Raw genomic sequence first — 24,830 nt, 5'->3', positions numbered from 1 at the left:
TACGTGAACAAGAGAAGGTCCCAACTTCCTCAAAGTAAAATAACAACAGGAAAGTAAATTCTTCTTGTAAATAAGAGAAGGCTACAAAAACAGAAGGTAACAAACAGAAACTCAAACCTACTAGACGGCATCATGGTTTGAAAAATGGTACCTGTGGGGAGAATACAGATCTTCAAAAACTCTTGCATCATTCCTTGAAACGGACATCACAATACCTCAGAGAGACAGCCCTGAAAAAGCATGACTTTTCTTGGAGCTTATTTGTCATAGGGAAATGATTTTTTAATTATTACTTTCTCAAATTTCGGTGGTTTTTGCAGTAGTAATAGTTCAAAAGTAAGTATAAGTAGTAGTTTAACAATGCTGTAGGACTTTTTGCAGAAAAACAGGTGTGTAAAATGAAGTTTAGATTAAATGCAAAACAAAATTTAAGTTTTAACTGAAAATACTAAAAATCAGATGACAACTTAGAGAAGATTTATTTTAAATTTTGGTTTATTTTATTGCTTAAATATAGATTGCACAGTGTGTTCTTACATTTATTGAACTGGTTCATTACATACAGTACAGAATATATGACCATCAGAACAACAGAGAAATTAGCCCTACTCTGATTTTGGACAACAGCCTATTTCTATTTTTTGAAATTAACAAGGAATTCATTTACTTCAAAAGTGACCCACTACCAAAAGCCATAATTTTTCAAAATGACACCATGGGAAAGAACTCAAAGCAAAAGCTGTAATACATTTGAACTGGATATCAATGTATAAACACTGCGAGACTACTCAATGTGTTGCAGATAATACAGGGCCAGTAGAGGTTCAGAGAAAAGAGGTTCTAAGTTCTGCAACTTGTGTCAAGAACATAAAGAGGTAAGTGAAACAAAGCAACATCATTGTAAAACAGCACTCTTAATTCATTTGGTTTCATTCATCATCATCGTATTAAAACAGCTTTCAAAACAATACATTTTACAGTGACTCTCATCTTCCAGCTGTCTAAAATGGCCAGAGTGAACCAGTTATCAACTTACAGACTCCCTGAATTTCCCAAAAGGAAGAAATTAAATATCATGTGATCACAGAGTGTTACAAGCTCTTCAGTCCCTGCACAATACCTGCACAACACCTGCGTTTCCCAAACAAAGCTAGATTGAACATTGAAAACATGGAAACCTATGATTTGCATAAATGATACTTCATAAACAGAACAGAAAATGAAATGCTGAATTCAGTTATTTTCACATGCAGCATTCATGCAACAGAATTTAATCACTGAAACAATCCAGTATTTACAGCACAGTCTGCATACTGCAAGAGTGCAAACAGAAGTACATTCTTTATTTCTGATTCTTTAGACTCTGTTTTTTGTACAAAAGTGCACAGTGTTATTCTTAAAAATGACAGAGTGGATAAGTGTTTTACATTGTAACTCTAGGTTAGATTTACTCTTTAAAAAATTACACTCTTTATATAGGCCAAAAAACTATTACATTTTACCGTAAAAAAAAAAAAAAAAGTGAAAACTAAAAGCTAGAGTGACAACGAGTCCTAATTATGTGTAGACTGTGGTCTGATCAGGCTGATACGCTGCAGCAGTAAAAATCACAACGGAATGCTGTAGATAAGGGGCTGTTTCGTCATCCACTAACAGCTGTGATTTCACTGTTAAACTGAAAAGAAGGTCTCAATTACCTTTTGAGTTTTGCGAATGCTTTCTGAAAGTATCAGCATGTTATCTCATAGGTTTAAGTAGCTGAAATTTCGCTGTTGTCACATTTGAGAGTAGTCTAGTGGAATGTGTACTGTACTACAGTTCAAAAACTTACATGTCTGTTTTACAGTAGGTTTCAAATGCCCCAAACAGTCAGCAAATTAGCTGGCCTACTTGACAAAAAATAACCATTCAGCTCGTAGACTTATGCAATCATAGATTAATTTAGATCGGGACTTCTGAAGGTCATCTAATCAAGCCCCTGCTCAAAGCAGGGCTAAGCAAAGTTAGATCACTTGGTTGGTGGACTGATCATCATTTATATAAATGCTGGCTACTTCAAATGTCTGACATTTGAGACTGTTTGTTCATGTTTGTGTTGCTTCAGATTCAGATAGACTAAGAGACTTCCAGCTTGCGATTCACAGCATCAACTATTCCTGCATTTTCTTTTTACCTGCAGAATTTAGTGAGTCAAAGACAGCCTTGACAATTATCATCAAAAGCTCACTGATTTACTGTATCAGTTTTATTTACATTTGAATAGTATGCTCAGATACATAAACCTATGAAAGTCAGCACATTTTCCTTATATCTAGAAAGATCTGAGAAACGAAACAAAACCAGACAAACAGATACATCTCTAAAAAAAATGCTTTTGCTTGAAAACACATGTAACAAATTCCTGGTCTTTAAACGGTTTCATCCATTTTTCTTTCAATTTCTAAAATATCATTAAAAAAGCTGTAATAAATGACAAAGAAACATCCCATAGAATATAATTGTACTTTCTGTATTTATGATTTAAAATGCCCTCAGTTTATTGTTTGCTATACTAAATATATTTCTCATGTATTTATACTAAAACAGAGTAAAATACTACTGCATTTTCAAAAGTACAGTCTGTAAACTATACACTTTAAGACATGAAAAATATTGCACAATTCAGTGTTTCAAGAGGAGATTTCTCCTCTCTTACGTAAAGCAGTAGCTCTCAGCAAGAAACACGGGACATATACTGGAGCATGTTTAGAATATATATCTAAAAAGCATAATATGTTATGCATTAAAACTACTTAACAAGTGTCCATTCTTTCATTTACTGTACTTGAACACATGTAAGGTTGTTGTTTTGTTTTTGTTTTTTTTCCATATATTCCAAAATAAACAAGTTAACTAACTGTAACAGCAGGAACAAAAGGGAGCTAGGCCAGCGCTCCACTGTTACATATATTAAGATGAAGCAAGCCAAAAGCATTTAGATATATGACTGAGAAGGAGAGGAAACAAAAAATAAAAAGGAAAATAAGGTTCTTCAATTACACTGACACAAATTAAAGGAATTTACAGAAATACAGATTCCTAGAATAACTGAACTATTCATATACATGGCAAAACATGTTATATATCTGACTTGTACATGTACTGAAACATGAAAATGAAGAAACGTTAAATGAAAACCTAACAAATTATATGACAGAAAAAAATAACTCAGCACAGATTCAAGGGTTTGGCTAAAGTAATCTGGTTTTGGCTCATATTCATCATTATTTTAAATTTAGCTTAAATGAAAAACAATAAAATTTGAAAACTCATCTTGCTCTTTCTATTGTACTCTACTCTAAATAATTTCCAGCAGACTTCAGAAGACACTTAATACACACAAAGATCTGGAAACTTCATCTCATAGACTGGAACAGATTGGTAATGAGCATGTCCAGCAGTAACGGTCATGGTTCCCGAGGGGCTAGGTGGAGGACTGCATGAGAAGAACAATCAATATATATAATTATACAGACAGTTGTTTTTTTTTTTTTTTCCTAACAACTTTATACACTAATATCTAAGAAACAAAAATTATCTATTTTTTTTCCCCTCAGTATTTTATTCTGTTCCTGAAATTCTAACGACATTATAATGCCTCAATTTTAACGGTGCTCTTTTCTAAATAAACATATCACTGATGTTACAGAATTACAAAACTGCATTTTATTACTTACAAATATTATTTAGGCTGCACCAAAGATGTGCACAAGCTCCCTACAATAATGTCATGTAATACTTTGGTTGTTCAATTTCTAATTACTTTCTCAAACAAATGTAGCTCTGGGAAGACAACAACGTTCCTTAATACCACTGAGATAAATAAAAATAATCTAAGAACACAAGTATAAAAATATTTCAAATTTGTTAAAATGTAATATAACATCATAAAAGCTCTTCATATTGCCAGTCAGGGGGCAGTTATGTTCTCTTTGATAAACTCTTGAAAAATTTCAAGTGAGCAATTAAACTTTGAAGAGGCATTTATAGATGTAGGATTTATGCTATTGCATGGTTCCTGGATAATTTCCACTACCTAAAAGATTCAAAATAACAACAAGAAAGTCAAAGTGACTCTTTAAGACTACTGTTTTCATATAAGTCAATTATCTTCTGCCTATTACGTGTGTTTAAGAACACTGTGACATGACCACCTGAACGTAATCACAACAGTTTTATAACTCATTTTTCATTCACCATATTCTTCTTGCATAAAGTCTTACCGAATGGTGAGTTCCAGTATCTGTGCAAGTCTATCGTGAAGCAAGTTTGCCTGGAGAAAAAAAAAATTAATAATTACTGCATCTTCAACAAAGCTAAAATGAATGTGACAGGCCATACGCAGTGTGTTTCACATTGCTACATGGCAAATCGAGGCAGCATTTCCAATTTAGATGTAATTTCCCACTGCTCCAAGAATTCTGAACCCTGAAGAGGCATGTGAAATTGAGTGAGCCTGCCTTGGAATATAAGGGATTATATAGCAGATTTTGTTGTTGAAGATAGTTACACATTTAATTATTCAATATATATAATGACCTAAATACTGCTCCGTTTATCCTGGGATGGAACAGGGGTGGACTGTGACTCTAGGTTTCAAAGACAGTAAGGATAACATTGAGATGACGACTGTGTAAGATTTCCAGTCCTTTCCAAATGGTGTAGGAACAACAAAAAATATACTTTTATAACTGGAATAACTGGAATTTTCCAACATAGATAATTATTATTGTGGAGACAATAGCTGAAGACAAAGAACTGAATGCTATTATTTAGCAACAACAGCAGCAACGATATAATATCATAAATCATCTTTAGGCAGCATATCTCTATAAATGCGTATGCTGGTATCTTCACTACAGTGTAACATATTACAGAAACTCACTTTGGTTTCACATTGTGCTGCAATTTCTTCAAATGGTGCTTTTTGGAACTTTTCAATCACAAGACGCCTTTTTTCTTTTTCTTGTTCTTCAAGTCCATTGTTGTCTTAAAAAAAATAAACAGGAAAAAAATATAATAGTAATTTTGCCTATCGAGTGCACCTGATTTAAATGTCAGTGTTTTGTCTTCATTTACATCGTGTTTTTAAAACAAAGTGCACTACAGAAGCAAACAAGCACTGTATTTGAAGTGATGCAACCATACCCAAACAAGCCGTCAGTTGTCACTGCTTCTAAAGCAAAATGCTGATACAATTTCATGGAGTTGGTTTGAGGATGCCAGTTCTGACCCTTTCTCACTATGTGCTTTAATCACTAGGACAGTCAGCCCTATTTCTGCTGCATCATCTGGACTCCAGACTGCAATTCTCACTCACTGCATCCAGGTTCAGCTTCAAAGAAGGAAGTATCCTCCCTCCCAGCATCACACAGACAAAAAGGCAGGATTATTATGATTTTTTAATCAGAATTTGGGAAAAGTGAGTTATACCTCCACAGGCTGAGTGGACAACAGTTGGAACTTTCCAGCATCTAACAAATTACAGTACTTCAGCAACTAGCTTTGGAAAATGGTCAGACTGAATTATTGTTTAAAATGTCCATGTTCAATCCCTGTTTTTGGCAGAATTTTGGTGGACATTAATTAGTAATTACTTATAGCAGTATGAAATAAGGAAACTTTAATTCAGAGTTCTACTAGCTGGATCCCTGTTCAGAAGAATCTTCCTCTAAACACACCGAATACAATTGTATCAATACAATAACTCAGACACTGAGTGTTTTTCAAGTCTTACAATCTGTTTCCTGAATGCACTGAAGACCTAAAAATCTGTTCCTAATAAGTAAAAAAAAAATTAAGTTCATTTACAAATAATCACTCAACAGAATTTGAAAATCTCACGTTATTTATAGATTGGTCTGTAAGGGCAAATTTAATAGATGATAGGCACTTCCAGATGGTTTCATTCAGTCACATTAGCTTCAGAGAATGAACTCACAAAAATTATCAAAATCTCATTTCAGATATTTAGAAATAAATGGTTGAAATTTTAAATCAGTTTACTAGCTGATGAGAAACAAATATAGTATTTTAATTATGTTATTCTGGCAACATGTTCTCTCTAGTAATTCCACAGTAATCTAGAAGTATGCTGTTAAACACAATTGTAATAAATCTTACCAATTGCTTTCTTCAAAGCTTCAAAGGTGATTTCTTCAGTATTATTAACCTAAAGACAAAAAATACAAAAATATCTTAAACCTCTCTGGCACAAACTTCAAAAAACTGTGGAATGTAAAAAAAAAAAACAAAACAGAAGGCCAAAATAGCTACAAAGCATGTTTTACCTTACAAGTTTTTAATACTTTCATCAGTAGTTTCTGTAGAAAACAGTCCATGAATTCTTAGCCATTGGATTGACTGGCAGTTCTTTGCAAGCAACTATCTTTGTATATTGATAACTGATACTACCAGCCTCACTTAAAGCCAGTTGGTTTATTTATTTATTAAAAACCTGTTTCTAGCTACCAACAACAGATCATTCAGGCTGAAGTTTCTGTCCTAAAAGTCATGATTATTTATTGAGGATTTTTTTTAATGAAGTGAGATCAAGGAAAACTTTCCAAATTTCTGGTCAAGATGCTCTATAACAAATAATACTTTGGAAAAGAACTTCAATTTTGGTGGCTCTCTCCTTTGTGTCAGGAATACACTTATGTTTCTTGTACTGTAAACCTCAGAATTGATTCTTAGACATCTTTTGAGAATAATATAAGTCCTTTCTGAGACTAGTTGAACTATTAGCAATGTAAAACTAAAATAAGAGTTGGTGGTTGAGGGTAGAGTAGAAAATTTTTATTGCATTAGACTGACTTTGTACCAGTACAGACTCCAAGAAATTTAGTATTTATGTTGTAAGCACTGGAGCTAAAGGGCTCTTCATAACAAACTATGTCTGATGCACTGAGAAAATCTGTTCATTTACCAATATGAACACCCATTTGCTTCTGTAGATGTAATTCATTAGGGATTGCTCTGGGCTGCAAAATTACCAAAGATGCATGAACATTTCTCTGCAGAGCTCCGTCTCACGGATCTTTGTGTTTCATTTCTTTACAAAGTGTTTCTGTATCAGGAAGCCTTTTTTACAGTGAAACTACTGCAACAATGTTAGGGAAGAATGCTGTGACAGGAGAACTGTGTGCAGCTGAATATAACATGCTTTCTCAGCTTAGCCTACATACTTTTAACTCTTCAAAACTATGTGTAAATATTTAGCACAACTATTTTTCCTTATAAACTTTGTTTATAATGTTCTAATTTAACTTAATATGAATGACCTGTAAGGTATCAAGATGTTGCATCACCCAGTTCAGAAGACTCTTTGAATTCTGTTTGTTAATTCACTCACTTGATCTACTGTAAATGAAAAAGCCTTAACAAATAGTAGCTTTGCTTTTATATCAAGCATTATTTGAGGAAGTGCAGCTGTAAATGATACTTTTCTAACAAATTTTACTGCAGTAGCATTGTATTCTCTACTTTTGAATACATAAATAAACAGCAAAATACTAAACAAAAAGCAAAGAAATAATAAACTACAAAAAATAATAAACAGCAACAAAATAATAAACACCAAAAAATAATAGACAGCAAAGTCTCCTTTTAGTCAAATGTTCGTTGATAGTGCTAGAGACAGAGTACTCAGGTTTTGAAATAATCACCTTTTATATGATTTATGTTTGGTAAATATTGTTTATTGCAGCCTTTTAGATTTCTTGTAACAGCCATAATACTTTCTGATATCAACTAGCATTATTTTTGGCTATAGGACTAGCTGCTTTCACAAATGCTTTCCACATATAAAAGGAAATACCTATAGAACAGTCCACATTCCTAAATGGGATTCACTTACAGCCATGTCAGAATGAGAAACTTCAATTGTGCTGACAACCGTGTGTGTGTTGTACATGGTAATAAGTAAGTATTTTAAGGATGAGCAGTCTTTACACAGTCCTCAGACAGTGTAGAAACAATACTCTATATCATCAATACTACAGGTTAACTAACCAACCAACCAAACAACAACAAAGGTAGTTTATCCTCTCCTTATTGTTTGTGTGTTGTTACGTTATGGATATTATAGTTACTAATTTACACAGCAAGAGACTCAGATTTAACACTTCCATGGACTTTTTTCCCTGCTCTTAAGCTACAAACAGTGTACCATCTTATGTTGTCAGTGGCCAAAAATAGCCACTATAATAGAACAATAATTAGCAAAAAATTACAGAGCACCATTACAGAAGGAAAGTTTTGCAAATGCTTTTGAATTAGATATCAAGGTGTAATCAGCGAATCAGAAAATACCATTTTCCCCTCAGCATGATAAAAAAAAAATGGAATGACACTGTTAAGCGATTAAAGGAAGAATTTTCCATTTCATGTCTTTCTGATGAATAAAATTCTTGTTTTTAGAAGATACAAACAGTAATTCATCATCCAAGATGCTGTACTGCATTCAACTGAGAATGCAAAGATTTTAATTCATCTAAAACTGCTGCATCCAGCTATATATGCAGCTATAGTTATAGCCATAAATGGCTACAGATCAATGTTTAAAATAACTTAATCACTTGAAATCTGAAATGAGATTTTCCCTCATTCAATTTTATATTCAAGAGAGAATTCTTCAGTCATATATAACACATGAAATTTAAAGGAGCATCATCCTTATTAGGAATATAGACTTTCTTCAGAAAGCTAACAATTGTGATGAATTGCAATTCACCTGCAGACACAAACACCTCAATTACAACAGCAAATCTTCTTTGTAGCCAGAAGAAATTTGGTTCATAAATAAACAAACAAATCACGAGAGCTTTGAGAAAGATTCACTGGAAATAAATGGAAATTTATTTTAAGAAACACTTCAAATGAGGTGTCAAAAGATGTGCGATGATTTTAATTATAACACAGTTTTCATGAGAGGTAATTAGCATCAGCTCTTGTACCCTACACATGAACCTTTTGTTTCCACTCCTTTCCTTCCCGTGTCTTTACAGTATTGTGTGTGTGACTCTGTAACACTGTGTTGTAAATAGCCTGCCTAGTGTTCACCTGCCTGTCTCAACAACATTCTTAAATCTGTCAGCCCCATGTTGAAGATGACCACCTTCAGGGATATTTCACATGATGTAGGGATACACATGCAGGAATTTTATTTAATACCTCAAAATGCAAAGAAAATATTTTACTTAAAGTATTTACTAATAAAATATCAGTAGTTTGGCATATTTATGTATTGCCACACATGCTCTGCAATACTACTTGTAAAAATTATAATGGAAAAGTTATTCACATTTTCATACAGCAAGATCAGTATCAGCGTGTTTGACAACACACTTCTGCAAGTATGGGAATTAGAAAAAACACATCAAGAAAGCATTTAACATTGCTAGAATGATTAAATACTAGAATTTTGGGGGAAACTTCATTTGAAGGTTGTTCCCCCCACCTCTACCTCCACACCAATGCTGAAAATGCTGCCTTAAAATATCCTGTGATTTTCATACCTTGTCCTCTGTGTTGTTGCCAGGTAGAATATCCACCTGAATAGAAACCGTGTCCACAATGCTCTTTCTCCTGGATAGTCTGTCCTCATCTATGAAAAAAACACAACACAGGCAACAACATAACTAACTTTATGATTATTCTTGTTTCAGCTGTTATAAGAATTTCTACACATCAGATAGTTTTGTTCCTATGACTATTTAACCCTAGATCACCTGTTTTATCACTTGGATTGTTGTGAATAATAATGCGTTAACTTTCTGACTAAATAATTAAACAGGAAAGAGAAATAACCTCTTTATTGTTCCTTCCCCCACCCATCCCCAAACCTTCTAACTTTCCCTTGAAAGACCACTTAAAAAAAATGAGGTGAGATCTTATTCAAATGAACAAGTAGCATAGCACGTGATGATACACTGCTGAAGAGTAATTTACAAAAGCATAAACATTTTTTATCTTTGCTGTGAAATTGAAATGTTAAGGTCTCAATTTGAAGGTATTTTGAAACAGAAAAGGGCTTCTTGGAAGATGACTCACTGACAAGAGAAAATAAAGATTTCTGAATGGAAATGAACTATAACCCTTCCTTATTCTTGTTGCTACAAATAACGCACTCAGCATGTCTAAAATCTACTTGGTGAAAAAAAAATAAAAATTTTAGCTTCTTACTTTCTACAAATGTTAGCAAGTCCAATTGCCCTAAAAGCTGTCAGAATAAGTTCAACTATGCTGATACTAAAAGGAACATAATTTTATTAATGCAGAAGCAGATTATGAATGAATGATCCATCACAAGATGGGTTTTCTTTCTGTGATTGCATTTCTGAAGCAAAACACCAATAATCGTTTCTCATTCTGACGTTTAATATAGGAACATAAGATAAGAAACACCAAAAAAACATTTAAAGACACGTCACGAGGAACCTCTAACAAATGGAGTCAAGAACAGCTTAATTTTCATGCATCTCATTTACAAAATCATGAATTGATGTCACATTTTAGATTTTAGCTGATATAAAGATATTGGAAAGTGGCTGTTACTATTACAGACTTCTACTGTACTGGGTTAAAACACCTACAGGCACTTGATGGTAAAATAAGGAGAAGGGCAGTAAAATTCCCCAGTGGTATGGTAATTTACGTTGGTTCCTTCACATTCTTTGTTTAAACCACTTCTAGCAAAGGGCTTTTGCAGTGCAAGTATCACAAAAAGAGTTCATTCATAGCTGAACGTACTTGGCTTTTATAAATCAAGAAATAACTTTCAGAACAGTCATCTAAATGAAATGCCATTTTCAGATCAAGAGGCAGTGGAAGAACAAGCGCAGTGAAAAACACCTGAAGCTTAGCAATCTTTGCCAAGTTCTCTGAGCATCTGAAGTGGCATTTTGAAGGATTTACTTATTTTTAATCCCTGCTGGCTCACTGGTACACAACCCAACACATGCAGAGAGGAGAGCACCGTAACCAGTCAAGGGTAAACACAAGGCAAACGTACGTCTTTGCTGCCATCTTGCTGCTCTCTCTATAAATGACACAGAAACATCACAAGGCACGCTTTGGGGACTATTTTGGACAGAACTCATTTTTATAGTGGGTGTCTCACTGTTCTCACCTAATAAGTGCCATTCTTCTCTAATAACAACGGATTATGTGGGTAAAAAATTGTGCAATCTCCAATGCTGTTAGGTTATATGATACAAAGCTTATTTCCACACACACAAAGGATCCCAGAGGCACTAAGGCAGCGGGGGAGCTCCCCAATACCCCTAGTCAGAGTCAAGAGACCCTCATCCTTTTCATCAAGTTGATTAAGACAGACCATTTCTTCACAGACTGTTTTCTAAAATGACAGCACTGTGCTAAGAACGAAACTAGCCTTTCCAGTCAAGTGTTGAGTCCCATTCCACCTCCCTAGCCCCAACCCTCTCCCTGAAAGTGTTCTTCCTATGGGCTGTGTTATTTTTTGTCCTCCAAAGCAAAATTTCTGGAAAAAACGCATATGAGCTGAAATTTCCAGGCTTAATTTTTTTTATTACTCAACAGAAGCAAAGTTTATTCCTCCATGAACCTAGATAATTTCCAAATATCACTATTTACTAATTGCTTCACCATCTTGACTGCTTTCTCTCCAGCCTTTTTCCGTGCTCATTTTTTATGATACAAAAGTTATCTCCTGAAGATTCTGAGCTACACGCAATGTTGATTCATCCTGTTTCTAATATCAGACTGGTGCCTCCACATCTTGAGCAAAACACCTTCCTTAAACTCAGCATAGAGGAAACACTACCTGGAGCACAGGACTGGAGATACACAGTGCAGAGTGCAGCAAACATTTTTGCTGAGAGGAAATAAAGTAACCTTGTCTACTGTATTTTTCATCTCTTTCACAAGTGACTAGAAGTTTAACATATATATAAATATATATAACATATATACTTATCAAAGTAACTATTAAAGTGAAATAAAGATTTTCAAATCAATATGCTAGGTGCTTTATCTTCACAATTCAATTCACAATAAGCACTTAAAATATACTTCAATTGCTACACCTAAGTAAAAAGAATCTAGAACCTATGTAGTTCAATCAATATTACTTGGATGGTAGCAGATAAAAAAAAAAAAACTTTCCTCATAATACAATATTATGCAGCCAGACATTTCTTCTTTGTGATTTCTTGTTTTGAAGAGTGTGGCATTGCAAGCTTAGTGCCAGATCCTGAACTGTGCTGCCAGTTGCATCCATGCAGATGCCCAGAACTACTTGTTTAGGAACTTTCTTTTCCTCAGGGATAGAAAAAAAATCGATTTTGCACTCTGCCACAGTAATACTGGCAACAGTGGGTGTGTACAAGGAATAAAAACAAACTGTGCACCTACAGAGAGAATTTATTCTTGGTTTACAAAATAGAATCTACCCTATGCTGAATTCACCATGCTACTGGGAAAAGCTAAAGAGAACATTAGAGCATGAAAATGTGTGGTAAAATCCTTATTTAACTTAACATAGATCAAGTAGAAATTAAAATGAGTTAAAGGATTGAATTAGAAGTTGAAATAAACAGAATTGAATGAAAGCAAAACTGGTGAGTGCTGTTATTTACTCATCTTCATATTTCATTAATAAAACTCTCAGTTTTGTAGTTTACCGCAGACTTAGAGTAAGATGAATCATCATTCTGTGAGTTGTTGACAGCTTCTTCCAACTTTCAAGCAAGATCTTGTAATTCACTCAAAGAGGTAATTAGTACCGTCACAAAAAAATGACACCTACCGCCCTACCACCTTCAGGGAATGAAAATACGAAGCTACCATAATTTCGAGTTCTAAATTAAGAACAAGCACAAAAGCAGACCTTGCAGCTGCAAACACTGCTACAGGCATATAAGGAAGGAGATAAACAAAAAAAGCAGAATGACACACTAAGTACAAGACAATTTCTGGCCTATTTGTCTAAAAGCCTTCTAAAAGCACTTTTTTTTTTGGACTGGGAACATCCTATCCAAGCACACCACAGCTAGCAGGAGAGCGGGATGTCCTACAACTCAGTTTTACCTTTTGACTTGTGTCTGCATTTATGGTTTTTTTTACCTAATGGAAATAGAGCTAAATTAAAACATTTACATATATATATATGTGCACATTTAAATATCAGCTTTCCCACTGTACCCCTGCAACACCTCTCCACACCCTCCAATAAAGAAGAGAACAAGAACAAAAAAAAGTGTCTTTCAAACTGATAGGAAGCGCCAAAAATTAGCAGGCAAACAGGGGGAAGATGATGATTCTCTCTATATGTCATTGTTAAATATTAATATTTAAATATACTAGAAACATTTGAGATGAAAATTTTTACAAGCTTTTTCAGTTCAACCGTAACTTTCATGGGAATATGTCAAAAATTGATTTATCTTTTACTAAAATCACTGACATACTTTGAACACTGTATTGTAACTTTATAGTATAATGGTAGAAATGAAACTTTTCATTTAAGACAAAATGAAAATTTTCAGAATTCCAAAATATTCACTGTGGCTTTGATTTAGTTCAGTGAAAACCTCGGAAGTGCAATATTCCACAGGATCAAAGCTTAATGATTCTAATCAGGTATAATAACAGATACGAAATCAGTATTGGTTACAGTTCTCTGCAGAACATTATAACAAGCAAACAAAACAAATCCATCTGATTCACACACACTAACATTTATCATGAAATACAAGCATTTCTCATCACCCAAGCAGCAGTTAAGCAGGTATTACTTTCCACCTGAACTCACTTAACCCTTCTTGATGTCAGAACATACTTAATTCCTGTGTAGAAATGTATTTTAAGAAAGTATCCAAGTAAATCCTAGTAAGGTCAATTAGCTACAAATGCATCTTATTTTCTAGAAGAGGGTTGACGTAACTTTCAACATAATTTTCCAACCATGCTATCTTTCTCATTCCATTCTCACTCACTCAAAAAAACAGTAAAAATCTGAAAACACAACATTTCATTACTTGGTACCTACCTCTTCTGCCAGTACTAAAATACAATGTTAACTGGTTTTTGGATGCCAGAAGAAATAATCTAAACAGTACCCTTGTACTTTCAAAAAAAAAAGTACAAATCTTTCCCTTTTTTAGAGGATACCCAGCAAGGAGAGAATACCCAGCAAGGAGAGAAAACAGACATTTCAGCTGTGTCTCCGAATGTATCTCTAGTCTATTTGCTAATACTTGAGGCAAAACCACATCAGTTGTTCTCATTCCCTCCCCACCTATCCCAAAAGATTCAGCAAACGTCATTGTCTTTGAATGTAGCCGAACCATTCTGCAAGCATGATTTGATTATATTCACTGTCCATGTGTACTATGTTTCTATGTTTAATCTACAGAATATAGGAATCACTTTCTTGCCAGGTACTTGTATTTTGCAAAAAAAGACATGCTTCAGACTGGAATGGCCCATAGCCACATTATAGTTAAACACAGCCACAAAACGAGTTAAATACAGCCACAAAACACACATGGTTAGTAAAACAAATTCTTCAAACAAATTTTCCATATGCTCCTCAACAGAATTTTGAAAAAAAAAAAAATATTAAAAGCAGAAAAGCAAGAATGTCAAATACTACGTAGTTGCTTATGCATTATTCTCACATCCTGGTTAGGAAGCACAAACTAGCACAAATCTTCCTCAGGCATACTTTTTATTGTGTTACCTGACACTAAGTTAGCGATGGAGGCAATCATCACATTCTTGGTTAAAATAACATCTGCTCCTTTAGAACTTGACTAAGATCAAGATCTCAAGTCAGCAGAAGGCCAGATGGCAAAAGGATAGCTTCTGTTCCATTCACTGACTGCATAAAAAGGATCAAGTATGCTGACTTTATAGTCCTTCTTCACCTATCTCAAGTTAATATAGAAACAGAAATAATCACCTGCATTATTATAGGTATTATTTGGAAAGCAAAACAATTTCTTTTAAGAGTTGAAGTGGGCTCAAGAACTTAGTGCCTCACCTCCTGAATTTAAATAAAAAATCTTAAAAGGACACAAAGTTGAAATACCTTTGCAATAATAGAGCAGCTCATGATAGAAAAAGAATCTCAGGAAAACAAAATTATACTATGATCAAGTTTTGTTGCCAAGCAGTCACAAATATGTCAGCATGTGCTGACAGACAACACATTAAGAAAGCATTCCTAATAACTAGTACTTAGCTATTTTGCCACTTATCACCACTTACCTGTTACCTGTGGTACATAAGGAACTGACAATCTTTCCACACTGTATCCACTGCCGCCTAATGATTCTGCAATCTTGTTTGTCAGGAAAAATAAATTTTTTTCATGCTTCTCTAACGATATTGGAAGACTGTTAAAATATATATTTGAAGTTATTATCTACCAATAGAGATTTGTTCATTAAGTAAAATATTTTTCCATTGTCTGCAAGCAACCAAAAAGGGTCAACAATGATGGTTTGACAGAAATAAAATGTGCTCAGTTATTTACAAATGAATATATACCCTGTAACGCGTGAAATGAATCTCTCTCCAATATTTTAAATTACCTTAATAATTCTTGGTTACATGAAACAAGTTCCTGTACTGTGCTACATCTTGAGAGAATATGGTCTCTGTTAAATTGACAGAACTGCAGAGTAATAGTATTTGCCATTTGCCAGCAATGTGCCCTTGCCCTAAAAAAAGCTAATGGTATCTTGTGCTGAATTAGGAGGGATTTTGACAGCAGGTCAAGGGTGGTGGATCCTTCCCCTCTATTCAGCACAGGTAAAGCCACAGCTGGAGTGTCCAGTGCTGTGCTCCCAAGTACAAAACAGACTGGAGAGCCTCCAAAGAAGATTATTAAGGAACTAGAGCACCTCTCCTACGAGAAATGACTGAGACAGCTAGGACTCTTCAGCCTAGAGAAGGTGCAGGGGAGGATCTTATCATATAAACACCTGAAGGGAAAGAGAGAACCTGAAAAGCACAGAGAATCAGGCTGTTTTCAGTGGTGCCTCTTATTCTGGCACTGGGCACAAACTGAAACACAGAAGGTTCTATCTGAACCTAGGGGAACCCTTCTTTACTGTGAATGTGACTTGATAGAGGCTGCCCAGAAAGGTTGCATCGTCTCCATCCTTGGAGATACTCAAAAGCCAGGTGTAGTCCTGGGCAGTCTGCTCTAGGTGGCCCTGCTTGAACAAGGTTTGGACCAGGTGACCTGCAAAGGTCCCTTACAACCTCACACATTCTGCAATCCTGTGGAAATTCATTTTGCTACATTAACACTTACACCTGCATCATATGGTGCTTGGTGTAACTATCTCTGACCACAGTAAAAGAAGTCTAAAAATCAGATTCTTTTTTTTCATATAGCTTTCTAATGATTTTTTTTTTCTGCTTATCCTGAACACTATTTAATATGATAATTTTCACATACACATTTCAATGATATGCAATTTCTAATAGTATAAGAGGTGGTTTACTGTTCATTAATTTATATTTTATATCTACTTACTTGCATTTGTCTTTAAAAATTGTTTCTGGCAGAAAATAAGGTGCTTCCAGACTTCTAGTTTCAATGACCTGAAAAAAGCCAAGACAAATAGTATGAATGGAGTAGTTCTACACCTAACATATCCAATGACTAAGCTGCTTAAATAGGTTTACTGTAGCAGATTATCAGTCCTTCACTAATATTTACCTCATCAAAACTGAGGTTTTTAGAATTTTCTCTTAACCAGAGAAAGTATTGTGGCACTCACCCTTTTAGACAAAAAATCTGTTTCTCATGGTCTTGTTTACATCAGTACTGTTTTATCAAAGCCAGTGAGGCTGTAAAGTCTTACCCCAGATGGCAGTTTAGCTCATCATATATGGTAGCATTAACAAAAATGCTATATGGTGACAGAAGAATTCTCCGCATAAGTTTAAGATTCAGCAAGTAAGATGGAAGATGGTAAGATGACAGAAGGCAAAGAACAATGTTGGTGAATAAATATCCAGAGATCAAGAACACAAGCAATTACTTGAAAGAATATACTTCCGTACCTAATAGGATGTTTACTACACTAAATGACTTATTACTTAATTACACATTACCTTGCTGACATGCTGACAGAAAGCAGGGACTGCAATCATCTGACTCAGAAAGTTTAGATATGCTGCAACCAATGCCATGACACCACAACGATTGAACATTGGTAGATTATCCTCATTGATGATGGCAATGTCCTGAAACACAGAGGACAGCGTTACATCCTCCAAAATTAACCGGCTGTCCCAAAAGCATAGAAGTCATTAGTACTAGTAACACTAGCTGACTTATGATGACTATCTGGTATTACTTGGCATTTAATACCTTTCACCTCACAATCCTAGTCTTTGATCCTTCAGGATCTAACCCCTATGAATAGAAATAAATCTACTGAACTCAAACTTCCATTTCTCAGAAAGAACACAGTGTAATAATGACTTGTATCTCTGTGCAACTTCCAGAAGGACTACCTGCTGATCAGGAAAATTAGGAACAGTATCTTAAAAATAGAAATCATCCTTGTGAGTCATGGATACAATAGCATAAAGGGAATTATTTAATGCTTATTAGCATTTCTACAGTTTTTCAGATGGTATTATTTTTGCTCTAGTCAAATTCCTATCGTCATTTTCATCAAGGGAGGATCAGGTTCAGTGACATTTTAAAACTAAGGATGCACTCTGCATTTCAGAAGTTTCACAATGCAGGTGCACATTAGGGAATAAGGCTAGAGACAGAGAATGAACTGAGAACACAGTATGCAATCTTATCAAATTTTCATGGCACACAGAATATTTTTTGCAATGCTTTGATTTTAGGTAAATAGATAAAGCTATTTTTTTAACAGTTTCACTGAAGACTGGATGCAAGAATGAAATCCTATTTGATACTATAAAAGAAATGTTAAAGAGTAAAGCCTCTCAACACTGATACAGTTTTAGTATAGGTAAGATTAACTAGCCTGCTGTGACATAAGTTTCCAGTCAATTAACCAAGAGCTTTCTTCCAAGGTGAGAACATATATGAGGTTATAAAAACAGTTTCTAAATCTGTTAATGAATATAACAATGGTTGGAGGGAATGTTTCAGCAGATTTCTGCATCTGCTAAATTTGATGAAGAGAATATGCTGTAGAATTTTTTAACAAATCTGATTAGCTGAAGCTTCACCATTAATAAATATTATGCATAAAGTATACTTGCTCAATGGATTCATCATATTAGGACTGAGTGATATGATTTCCAGTCTGAGTATCAACATGCAAACAGAACTATTCACATCTGTATTCACAAACATAAATTTAGTCAGTGAACCCAGCACTAGTTCAGACTCATACCTGCAGAGCAATAGCTAATCGGATGAGGTCAATAACCACTTCTTCATTGGCCAGTTCAATTGTGGTAAGAGCTAGAGATGTATACAGCAGCTCAAAGTTCTTTTGGACATTGTCTTCTTCTTTACAGCCTAAGTAGATGTGCCTGTACAACTGCTGACCATGCTATGAAAGACAAAGAAAGTGAAAACAAATATTAAAATCTCAGAATAATTTGGGTTAGAAATTATATCTAAATGTCATCCAGCGCAATTCCCTTCTCCAAGGAGATAACAGATCACTTTGGATACAGAATTAGAAAAATTCCCTCTGATGACAGATCACTTTGGATACAGAATTAGAAAAAAAAATAAAAATAGGTAAAACACACATAGACAAACAAGTACATGAAAACTACTAAGACCACTAGTTTACTATAAAGACAGCAGCTTATTTCAAAACACAGTATTGTTCCACTTTCTGTAGAAGTTCACAGATGGGCAAGATAATGCAGAGAACTGCACATGAATACCACACTGTGTCAGACACTGACATTCATTTCTTACTGAAATATTCAGAAAAAGAAAGAAAAAAGCCTGTTTATGAAAAAGAGAAAATAAAAAGTAGATCTTGAAACATCCTCAAGCATATTCACGTAACTGAGGAGCTACAAGGGTTATGCATGTTCTCTAGTGTAGACACCAAATTTGTGCATTAAGCAGGTCTTCTTGAATAGCAAACTAAAAAAAATTCTTCTAGAAGGGGGGTTGAGAAGATGGACAAGGCTCACTTACCACTGCACATACGGAACTCTGATGAAGAACATAAGTTATCTAATCAAAGACCCTCAAATACAAACGTGACTTTAATTTCCTCCTAGCATTGTGCTTAACCAAAGTTTTGTAACAAAACTATTATTTCAACTACTAAAATAAATGAAAATAGAGATAGGCAGGTTAAGAAGCAGGTTTTGTATTCAAGACACTGCTTAAGATCACTCCAGCATTCTTAATCTGTAGAGGATACAGGTCTATTTCAGGTGACATAGATAATTTTCAAGATCTGAAGACTGATGCTTTATCTCTGAAAGTAATAATTCAGCTTCAGAAGGAGAAGGGCAACTGAATTTTTTACTCAAAGGAGGGAAACATGGAGCTATTACCAGAGCACAAAATGGTGAAATAAAGACAGCTAAGAGGTTAGATCTATAATGGACAGTATATTTGGAAAATAAAAGTAATGAAATAATTCATTCATTAGCAAAGACAGATGGTTATATGAAAATAAATGTATAATGTAGGGTTTTCTAGACCATGTAGTATTTCTAAAAGATAACAAAATGCCAGAGGCTTGACATTTCCCTAATAAGACAATGGCTATTGTTAGAATCTTTAAATGACAGAAGGAGTCTCCTTTGAGAAGGCAGACTGAGATTAAAAGAGCTTTGCTACTATGTCTGGTTTAATTCTACCTGAATTTAGATACTGAAATTTTTAAGTTTGATACATAATTGCTGTGGGATCCCCACTTAATATCAAATGAGCCTAGATGGTCATTCAGATCTCCATGGACTTCTGGAGGTGCTTCATCTTTCTCCTTTGATTACACAAATTATCTGGTATGAATAGACTACGGATGTAAATCGGGTATGTAAAATCAAGTTTATGATACGCACCTAACACAGTATCACAGATAATTATTAAGTGATATCATTCCACAGGGTTAAAACATTTTTAGAAGACCGTATAATCTATTCTTAATCTGATTAGAGTCTATTTTCCTCTCCTGCCCTCTTTTTCAGATAAGAACATTAATTAATGGTCAACTGTCAACTAACTTGACTAACTGTCAAATACTTAGTTTGGCAATTAAAATTTGTATGCTAGCGAAATCAGTATATGCAGCTTATCCAAACTGATTGATGTAAATAAATCCAAGGTACTGTATCGATGAATTCCAATATAATTCATTTTTCAAAAAGACACATTACTACTAATTGCCTATGTTGGAGTATTCTTTATACTTGTCTTATTCCAACATTATTCAGAACAGGGACAAATATACTGCAAGGAATAACAACTGTACTAACCTAGCAAGAACGCATACCTTGCAAACTTACTTGAAAGCAGCACAACTATTTTGCATACTTTTATATAGAAATAGTATCTTTGCCTCTGGACAAATTAAATATCAATTCTCCCAATTTTTCTAACCAAAATATTTAACAAAGATTTACTTAATGTTAAAAAATTATTTACTTCAGAGTCTATACACTGAAGACCCTATACTTCCGCATCTATACTTCAAAGACATGCATCTTTTATTTCATAGCTGATAGAAAACAAAAGGAATGCAGCAAAGGACAGCTGTGAGAAACTAATATCATCTCAGGCAGGTGACAATGATCAACATTTTTAAGGCCTGCTTCCACTCACTGCAGGAATCTGTATTTTTTGTTTACAAATATAACCACACAGATCAGCTATATTCAGGAATGACAGAGCACATTAGTAACTAAATACATTGTAGAAAGTAAAGTGATTAGTATAAAGAAGTAATTTTAACCCACATAAAAATCATCTAAAAATAATCCGTTCTTCTTTAGAACCAAACATATTCAGAAATCAATTGGAATGATATCCTGAAAAAAACAGTACCTTGTAAGGAGGTTCAATTTTTATGTCTGAAGTAATGTTAACTTTGAAGAAGACATAAGACATTTTGCTAAGGCTTTTAAAGAAGAGCTCTTAATTAAACGTGAAAATACACAGAAAATAAGTGCAACTACTATTGTTAATTGAGTTTTTATTTTAATTGAGTTTTAACTAAGGAATTGAGAATTGAATCTGTATGAAAAGACCATACTGAGGATAAAAGAAATGCAGCACAGTGATCTAACGATAGAGAAAGGTTTTCAGAACCATAGTTTAGATATACACTTCTCTAATTTCACACATGCAAGGATTTCCACGAAAGACATAAATAAAAATTTTATTCCATGGAACCATCTCTGAAGCACCTACGAGTCCTCAACATTCAAGAAACTAATTAGAATTAAAATCACTTGATACTGATATATTCAGCTTGCTGCAAAAAAGTTGAAGAAAAGCAAAGATAGTGGTTCAGTTACTTCATCTTCTTTCTAGATGGAAAAGTTAGCTTTGTTCTATTACCTTTTTCATGAAGCTGACGTCTTGCCTTGAAATTTTGTCTCGTTTTATCTTTAGATCAGAAACATCTGGTATTATTCTACAAAGGAAACCAAGATACCGTTTCAGGAAAAAAAAAGTTGAAAGGGGAAGAGGACATGAAATAAATGAACTATTCAAACAAATCTTGAAGCAATTTCCATTTTAATTATATTTATGTTTAACAATGATATTCAGATTTCAGTTGAAGAGACAGAACCATAAACATAATTATGACAACCACAGATATTTTTTTCCTGTATATAAAGTACCATAGTCTGTTACCCACAAAGCAGATAATCAGTCACAAAGTCAATTAAACTTTCAGATATTGGAGCAGTCTTTTAATGTATCATGAATTGTTTACCTGTAAAATTCTTTCCATTAATAAACGATACAGAACACTGTGCATTTATCAAAACAGTACATTAACATTTCATATTTGGAAAAATATTTAAAAATCAAAATTACTTATCATTCAGATACTAAAGTAGAACTTCAATTAATGTAGAACCATGGCAAACAAAGAAGAATTACCGTATCCCTCTGAGTTTTGCTCTGTTGTCATGCCGATCAATGAGATTATGCAGTATTTCCAAGACCAGCTGCCTTAGCTCAGAGTCCTCCATGAGTGAAGGAGACAACAATGGGTCCAGAAATGGGGCGGGAAGCGCATTAGTTATCGTCGTTGCTTTGTATCCTGAAGTTACCTGTTCATAGTTGAAGCTGAATATTAGTATGTGTCATTACTACAGTATGAAAATTACTTGCAGCTGTCACTCACATTTTAGCAGGCCTTGGCTGGCATCTGAGAAGTGGATTCAACCAGAAGTACTGTATTAGTTCTGAAAATTCCTAACTTCACTACAGATTTGGACGGACTTTAATATTCAGGTTCAAATGAACACACTAATCTGTGTTAAAGTGGTATTTCTTAGGATCCCTACTCTGTCAACACTTAAAAAGCAAAAATAAAGTAACCATTTATCAAATTTATAAGAAATAACAAGAGTGATTTGCAGGGCATAAAATGAAGGTAACAATTTCTGAGAGAGAGAGAGAGAGAGAGAAATCAAGCCCTATACATATATTTTAAACATTTATGGATACCAGTTTATTGCAAAAAAAAAAAAGAAACCAAGGAAAAAGCATTTTCTTGGAAATCTGCTACAGTGGTATTTTTTTTTAAATTAATGCTAATGCTGACTTACCTCATTTTTTTTCTCTAAAACAAGATTTGCAGATATATAATGAAGAGTTAGTTAACTTTAATATAACTGATTATATATTAATCAGTTGTACATTTACTGCAGTGAGAAATGTTTAAATGGTTTCTATCTCTTGAAGTAGATGTTAAATCCGAAAATTAATTATAATAAAAACAATCATATGTTTAAGACTACATAATTATATCTTCATTGCGTACATTCTATACTATTACTGCTTTTACATGCAAATGTGTGCAAGCACTATTCCTACTGCGTAACTGAATAGGTAGGAAATTGGTTGGCAAAGTAGCAGGAGGGCATTATCAATGCCACAGGAAGGAATCTGATCAATCTTTATTAAAATGGAAAATTATTAATTTTACAAACAGTAATGCTGCAAATAAAAGTTCATATATTTAATGAAGTGCCAGATTTGAATTGCCTATACAACACTAAGGTGTCTGCCTGTGTGTATGCCGGATGAGACTCGTTATGTTATAAAGCATTATTTTTTACATAACAGATGATGCACAGTGCTCAGTTCAGCACACAGAACAGGCAGGATTCAGCAACTTCTAGTTGCTTAAGATGTGTGCAGTCCACACCTTATATACTGAAATAAAAAACTTTTGCTTTGAACACAAATTCCTTCCACTGTTTTTTGACAATATTTATCAATATCAGAGTAATTCATTACGCATCAAAACATCTACTTTCAGATCTTTGGGGAGTGATGTGATTTTACTTTTGTACCCTACAAGAAGATATGAAACAAAATTCATCAACAAAAGCGTTCAAATCCATCCATATGCAAAATTTGGATCCCCCACAGCCTACTTGCAGGCATCCCAAACAATTACAACAGCTCTTGGATAGAATTGGATAGAATTTTTAGACTGGTTAGATAAATATTGTCAGAAACAGTTTAGACATAGCTGATTCTTAAATGAAGACAGCGTGCAATATGACCCTATGAGGTCCTTTTTCTGCTTTAAATGCTTTCCTTTTTCTGCTTTTAAATGCTTTCTGTCTTTAAATTGTAACTGTGATTGCTCAGCTCTTCTGCAAGAGAGTCTAGGATTTCATATTCTGACCTGCAAAGAACTGTTTAACTGATTTGCTTAACACCATGCACAAATTTCATGGTGATGCAGGGATAGAAGTTTATTTTCCCAGAAGGCATTCTACGGTTTTAGTAATGAAACGGTTCTTCATACTATTTCCCCTACCTCAGTCACTAAGCAGTTTTCAGCTTCTCTAACAAAATAGGCCAGGATTCTACAAGCGAGAGCCTCATATACTACTTACTTCTGAATCTTACTATCAGGACATACCTTGTTTTTACTGAATAAACCAATAGAATTGTGGCATTTATATTATGAGGGAAAAAAAGGCTGTGTAAACAATTTCTTTTATCATCTACTTTTTTAGATTACTGTCATTTTATTTTTATTTATTTACTGCAACCAGTGCAATAAAGATTATTTCTGTTATTGCCAAGACCCACAAGTGCCAGTATTAGGGTTAAAACTAGCATTCAGGAAGTTCCTGACAAGTAAGTTCTAATTGGAATCTTTAAAAAGAGGTTGACAGGCCTAAATCTCTAAGATAATGCTATGGACAATGGACAGAGTTAAGCACTGCTAAATTCTATGTGAATTAAATAAGAACATCCCTCTACATTGTTCATTGTTAATGCTGAAAGAAGAACTAGTGACCACCCCTCACCCTCCCAGGTACACACTTGCGTTGATAATATCTGTATAAAACCTGCATTGGAACTACGGATAAATTGTCTCTTTAAACCAGAAGGTGTTTCTCTTTATTTTAGTCCATCATAAAATGCTTCAAAGATGACACCAGCAATTTTCAGAAATACTCTTTGAAGGTTTACATTTGAAAAGTGTAATTGTAATAAAACATTTAATTGTAGCTTACGAGAAATTTGGGAAATACTAGGAAGGAAAGAACAATGGTGCCTGAGGCTCTAAAGCCTTGGAGATAGGCATCCATTCCCACAATTTAAAAAT

General features: G+C 34.2%; 1 protein-coding gene across 4 annotated transcripts in view; it reads right to left on the bottom strand.

Annotated features, from left to right (window-relative positions):
• Positions 1-490: 490 nt before the first annotated feature.
• EFR3A (EFR3 homolog A) overlaps positions 491-24,830 on the bottom strand; it is an 81,886-nt gene continuing 57,546 nt past the window's right edge. For 3 of the 4 annotated variants that reach the window (XM_032181354.1, XM_032181356.1, XM_032181355.1), the window contains 11 exons: positions 22,130-22,302; positions 21,578-21,653; positions 18,429-18,590; positions 17,158-17,289; positions 16,574-16,641; positions 15,295-15,422; positions 9,558-9,646; positions 6,163-6,211; positions 4,925-5,028; positions 4,263-4,312; positions 491-3,475 (listed from right to left, as the gene is read on the bottom strand). In XM_032181354.1, the coding sequence (XP_032037245.1) occupies positions 3,370-3,475; positions 4,263-4,312; positions 4,925-5,028; positions 6,163-6,211; positions 9,558-9,646; positions 15,295-15,422; positions 16,574-16,641; positions 17,158-17,289; positions 18,429-18,590; positions 21,578-21,653; positions 22,130-22,302 (1,137 nt within the window). In that variant the 3' untranslated portion in view covers positions 491-3,369. The remainder of the gene's footprint in view (positions 3,476-4,262; positions 4,313-4,924; positions 5,029-6,162; positions 6,212-9,557; positions 9,647-15,294; positions 15,423-16,573; positions 16,642-17,157; positions 17,290-18,428; positions 18,591-21,577; positions 21,654-22,129; positions 22,303-24,830) is intronic. The other variant, XM_032181357.1, reaches the window with a different exon arrangement.

Source organism: Aythya fuligula, chromosome 2, assembly GCF_009819795.1.
Source record: "Aythya fuligula isolate bAytFul2 chromosome 2, bAytFul2.pri, whole genome shotgun sequence".
NCBI classification, from domain to species: domain Eukaryota; kingdom Metazoa; phylum Chordata; class Aves; order Anseriformes; family Anatidae; genus Aythya; species Aythya fuligula.
Note: the sequence above shows the minus strand (reverse complement) of the source record. Positions and strands in the feature narration are given on the sequence as shown.